General features: G+C 40.7%; 1 protein-coding gene across 1 annotated transcript; it reads right to left on the bottom strand.

Annotated features, from left to right (window-relative positions):
- Nucleotides 1–4341: 4341 nt before the first annotated feature.
- LOC147902734 (stress-related protein-like) lies at nt 4342–5725 on the bottom strand. Its single transcript, XM_087373355.1, has 3 exons — nt 5572–5725; nt 5027–5245; nt 4342–4930 (listed from the first exon to the last, which is right to left on the bottom strand). Exons 1-3 carry the CDS (start codon nt 5596–5598, stop codon nt 4535–4537), a joined length of 642 nt encoding a protein of 213 aa, XP_087229481.1. The 5' UTR covers nt 5599–5725; the 3' UTR covers nt 4342–4534.
- Between the last annotated feature and the right edge of the window lie 232 nt (nt 5726–5957).

Raw genomic sequence — 5957 nt, forward strand, 5'->3', positions numbered from 1 at the left:
AGCATTCGATAGGCCAAGCTTCCCGTGCAATGGTGCCTTTCCTCCTCCTCGTCCTCTTCTTCGTGTAGTCACCCAAACTATTTGTGTGATCTTTGGCATTTGAGCCAGTTGGAATGACAGCCCAAGCACTCAAATGCCTTAATGCCCTACCCCTTTTGCATCCTTGACAAATTGGTTGTTGAATTTTAAAAATTTCTCAAAGTTTAAGATTTATAAATAAATTCTTGAATTTTATTCCTCGAAATTGAAGGCAACCTATGATCCCAGCTTTGAGACCCAGCGGACCGGGTCTCTAACCCATCGTAGACGGGTCATGCTTCTCGTGTATCATGAAATGAATGGAATGTAGTGTTCACCCCATGTATTTCTTGAGCAATGTTCCTTATTCTCTCTTCAACTTCATTTCTTAAGATACTTTTTCCAGCCTTTACACTAGTGATCACGGTATTTAGAGCCATCCATTGAATTTCTTTCCCACAATCTCAGTCATGCAATAGAAGGCAAGAGGGGGGCGATCATGAAAGAGGTGCAATCCTTTCCAAAAGAAGCAATTGAGGGTGGAAAGATAGAACTTATTTGAGGGTTCTTGTCGTTAAAAGGAAAGATGAAAGCTCTACACAATTTTACTTTAAGGCAGATTGATCCATAGATCCAAAGGAAATAGAAGACGAAAGCAACCACGCAATGATATGTTTACACATAGAATTCGTTTCCGAGTTTGTTCATTGATACGTTAGCATTCGAAGGTGAAGAAGGATGCTAAATACAGATGATGATCATGCTAAAGTCCCCAAGAGTAGCGCAAAAGGGAAACAAAAGTGCCTATGATTTACTCTACACAATCTATGTGAATGTGAAGGCAATCTATGTGGATGATGTATATTGGAAGATCTGATCACTCTAAATGATTCCGATTGGTAGGAGATCCCGCAACTTAGTTATCTAATTCTAGAGCTCTATTTCTTGTGGGTGATGAGCAAAAACACATTTTTGAAGAAAGGATGGCGGTTGTCTTTCTTTGATGATGGCGACGGAATGCACAGAAGGAGACACATATCCAATAGGAGGTGGAGATTTCTTGATCGGATGGTTTCAGAGCTTGACCAGGAGGATTTCTAAGCTTAAGGAAGGATTTTTGAAACAGATTGTTCGTGGAAAGAAGCACTCGAAAAGTTAAAGATGAGGAGGTTGTAGATAATTTCAAACATTTTGGGACCAAAAAGATCCGATATAACCGAGACGAAAGCTACCAACCGCACGCCATGTAAAATTGCCCACCACCATGCTGTCCACATATAGGTTGGCCAAAATCACATATCCCACCTTCATTACCTTTCAAGATGCCACCAGCACGATTAGCATGGGCATGTTACTCCACCTGAAAACAACACTCCCTACTCTTTCACCTCACACTCTTCTGTATAGCTGTTGCTCCTTCACTGGTGACCATGTCAAACTGGAATTTACATAGATCCATGGCATTGATGGTAGCCCCATCTCTCTCTCTCTCTCTCTCTCTCTCAAATCAAAATTAGCTAAAACATATTTAAAATAGATATATATATATATATCCCTCTCCTCTATCTTGTCTCTCTCTCTCTCTCTCTCTCTCTCTCTCTCTCTCTATCTATCTATCTATCTCTATCTCTCTCTATCAATATTGATAGAGAGAGATAGAGATAGATAGATAGAAAAAAGGTAAAATAGTCCAAGTTCATAAATATTATACTATATATATAATATTATATTATATTTAAATAATATATTATATCTTATATATTATATTACATTATATATAATTTATATTATCTCTTTGGTCTCTCTCTCTCTCTCTCTCTCTCTCTCTCTCTATATATATATATTTATATTTATATTTATATTTATATTTATATATATTGTGTGTGTATGTATATATACATACATAATAATATAATATAATATATAACATATAATAAATATAATATTCTAATTTAATATATTATTATATATATATATATATATCATATATAATATTATAAATATTATAACATGTCTACGCAACTCCACGTCATCTACGCGTAGTTTGCAGTGTGCCATGCCAAGTCATCTGTATGTGCAATGTCACACAGCCCTGTGATGATCACCCCCTCATTGACTGTCCCCCACCCCCTCTATTTGTAGACCCATCTGCGCCATGCCGTCACGCGCAGCCCTGCTAACGTGCCACATCGCGCTGCCTCCGTGCCATGTGGCAATTTGTTCCCCACCAACAATGCCACATCATGCACAGTCGAGTCCAGTGCTCGACCTTTTGCCATGTGGTCGCGTCGATTCCCCATCTAAGGTGAACTAGCACGAGCTGGCGGTCTGCACGCGATGGTAGCAAGGTGAAAGCCTGCACGACACAAGATGAATTGGCATTCTGCTAATGGGGACATGTCTACGTGAGACAGTACAACAGCACTACACTATGGACTCGTCTGAGGCAATACGTGGCACGATGATGCCCGTTATGTTCTCCCAGCTCCGCACGGTTAATCTATTGTGCAATAGCCTATCTCCTCCACATGGCATCACATTAGCTCCCCCCCCAAGCCTCCTCCAAAGCACCCCTTGCCCACCACGTGGTGCAACCTTTGAATGCTACATGAATCCTTTCCTTAATGAATAGTAAGATGCGGTGAGGGAGTTGGGAGCTACCAAAGTCCACACCCTTTCACATCTCATGTGTGAACAGACTTTAGTATTGACCCTTCTCAACCTTATAGTGAGTGCACGCACTTCAATGCCCATTCTGTAGTGGCATTATCAATTCTAGATATATGTACAATGGGATAACAAATTGAATTAGGCCATGGAAAGTCCAATCTCTAGTAGTTCCTCCAATTAAAATACATGGAAGGCCCCATTGTTGTCAGAGACAATTTAGAACCATACAAATTATTATCCTATGATTCCACATGACATTTATCACTTTATCCTCATAAGCTTTCCATCGATTAAGCATATAGAGTGGACTATGCTTCTACGTCACTAGTTGCTTTCTGACAAAAATAAATGCTTCACACAAATAGTGGTACGTGTAATGTCCCACCACCATGGGAATTCAAGTAGCCATTCGAAACCCTTTAGTGCTAACGTCATATTACAAGGGCTGTTTTTGGATAAAAATAACTGTGGTGCACAAATAGTGCTTTTGCCTTAACGGCTTCTTCCTAACAAAGATAAATGTTGCACACAAATAGTGGTACATGCAATGCCCCACCACCTTGGGAATTCATTTATCCATTCAAAACCCTTTAACGCTGACGTCATATTACACCTAAAGGCCAAAATGTTTATAGAGTAAGCTTTTAAGATGACTGAACAAGGTTTAGTGAATGAACTCTACATCAATGGGTCTTTTTCATTGACCCTGTTGGAGTGGAATTTCACAGTTACAAGCATGTACTTTTCAAAGCATATTAAAAAATGCCATAAGCCTTTATATTTTTGTATGCAACACAATATCCCTAGTAGAAAATTTGATAATAATATCAATAAATCATCAAAATGCATTTGGGAAAACTCTTTTGATGCTTTTATCAAAAGTATTGTTTTGTTTTGTGCGAAGCTTTTCTTATATTTCTAGTTTCCTCCTCCTTGTTACTTCTTTATTCGCTCTTTCTCATCCTTCCCCTTTTTATTTCTTGTTTCCTCTTCCTTTCTCCTCCTTTTTATTTCTTGTTTCCTCCTCTTTACTCCTTTCTCCCCACTTTTCCATCCCTCTCCCATTTCTACTCTCCTGCTTCCCCTCCTCACATTGCTGAGGCTGGGAGGTTAGATGTGGGACCCCCTTCTTAATCTCAAAAGACATTACTACGGAGTATCTGAGTTGCATAAAGTGGTCATGACCTCTTGGTTCAATTTACTCAAACCAACAAAACGACGAGGAAAATCGATCCCTATAATATGTACAATCTAAAAACAGGCTTTGGCTTTGACATAAAGCAATCATTGATGTTCCTACAATTATTGTGAAGCACAAGCATAGGATGTGACTTCCTTGATCCTGGAAAACCAAGCATGAGTAAATCATCTCCCTTGGATATTCACGAGGCCATATCATGTCCCTAGCAGTCCAAAATCTGCATTACACGTAGCGAAGGCAGAAAAACTACCACAGCACAGATTATTGCACTCTAAACATGGGAAACTTCCTTGCTCTCAATGTTCCTTCAAAAGTATTACTATTAGACTCATCACTTTCAAAATATGTTTCAAAGTTATATCTACAAGAAACTAACCTATCTTCTGTAGATACACAAGCTATCTTTGCTTAGCGTTCACATAATCCATTTGCGACATTTCAACACTATGGACTTCATCATACACTTGTTCCTTCTGCACCCTCAAGCAGGTGAAAATTAGAAATACAAAGATCGCGATAGAATTGAGACCTATACAGGAGTTTTGCCAGTCACAGGCAGACTCCAAAACTTACTCTGTTATGTCATAGATTGGCAGATGTAGTGACCTAGATCTTCACTTCCCATGCTCTGTCTACGTCCAGCCCTCAAGCAGTGGCCTCCTTCACAACACTCTCCAGCTTGTCAACTGGAACGGTGGGGATGTATCCAGCAAGTGGAACCTGCATCTCTTTCAAGTTTTCCACAACCTGATTAAACATCTCAGCACAAAACAGAGTAGGTGGAGCTGCAAAATGCACAGCCTGAGGCACATATGGTACTTTCAAAAATTGCTTCCAGGCTGCAAATGTCCACTCTTCTGCAACAGGCTCATAAGTTGCATAATAGGACTTGGCTGTTTCAACCAAACCATTGGTCTGCAAATCAGACACAACAGATTTGGCTGCCTCTGGGACTTGTCTGGCAACACCTAATGCCTGATATGACCTCTTCTTGATGGTCTGAGGTACAACACCTTCTAGAACGCCCACTGCATCATCCACCTGCGATCAGATGCACGATACGATATAGTAAGCATGCGCCTCATGCACTTATCACACTTTCTATAGGAATAAACATACCAGTAATCATGCAGATACCTTTTTGTCGACAAAGAGCAGAATTTCATAAGGTTTCCCCTCTATTTTTTGATAAACAGGTCCAACGACCGTCCTAACAGTGCTCTCGACGCTGTCGACACCTGGTTTCAATGGTCCAGAACTGTCCTTTGCAAATTCATAAATATTAGCTATGTACTTGGTAGCCTTGTCCACAGCTACTTCGAAGAAGCCCAGATATTTGAGACCCGGTTGCTCGAACTACAAAACAATATGAATTCAGGAGAAAGATATCAGAAAACGTTTTTTCACACCATTAAGAGAAAACGAGAGAGGGAAAAGCGCTCGGTGATCTAGTCCGTATCTGGAAAAACGAACTGTTTCAAAGGCTCAAGAAGTAGATCCGTGGACCAAAGTGAAGCCATTATTTAGAGACTCGTGACTGAGATCGAGGAAGAAAGAAGAAAGCGGGCTTTTAATGAGGTGTGATGCGCCAATAGGGAACAACAAAAACTGCAATGAAATCACAGGGAAGGAAGCGAAAGAGAGGAGAAAATTTTTTTTTAAAAATATATATATATGTATACCTGGTGTGGAGGTTCAGAGGAGGCCATGTGGAAGGAGGAGAGGTGCGAGGAAGGGATGAGAGAAAAAGATGGAAGGGAATGGAGAAGAGGCAGAGGATTTGTAGAGAGAGCTTGGGCGAGATGGATTTCGCAGCACGCAGACGTGTTGCGATGTTTCTCGTTTTCCCGGTTTTGCACCGAACCTCCAGCCTTGGTTTTCCCCTTCCCATTTGCGCGTCCTCCGTTCTCAGGCTCGGGAGCCCGAGAATCTTTTTTTTTGAGAGAGAGAGAGAGAGACAGACAGAGATGTCGCAAAGGGCCTACTCTAGATGTCGCAAAGGGCCTAAGAATCTTTTTGAGAGAGAGAGAGAGAGAGAGAGACACAGAGACAAGAGAATGTGTGCGCC

This window comes from Dipteris shenzhenensis, chromosome 4 (genome assembly GCF_047967505.1).
Source record: "Dipteris shenzhenensis isolate YYH24624 ecotype China chromosome 4, Dip_SZ_1.0, whole genome shotgun sequence".
Taxonomy (NCBI): domain Eukaryota; kingdom Viridiplantae; phylum Streptophyta; class Polypodiopsida; order Gleicheniales; family Dipteridaceae; genus Dipteris; species Dipteris shenzhenensis.

What these genes read in the sequence shown, in the direction of transcription:
- LOC147902734 (XM_087373355.1), bottom strand. Translation starts at nt 5,598, where the DNA reads ATGGCCTCCTCTGAACCTCCACACCAG. An exon ending in CCTCTGAACCTCCACACCAG is followed by an intron (nt 5,246 to 5,571) that starts GTATACATATAT and finishes ATTGTTTTGTAG; the next exon opens with TTCGAGCAACCGGGTCTCAA. An exon ending in TGCTCTTTGTCGACAAAAAG is followed by an intron (nt 4,931 to 5,026) that starts GTATCTGCATGA and finishes ATCTGATCGCAG; the next exon opens with GTGGATGATGCAGTGGGCGT.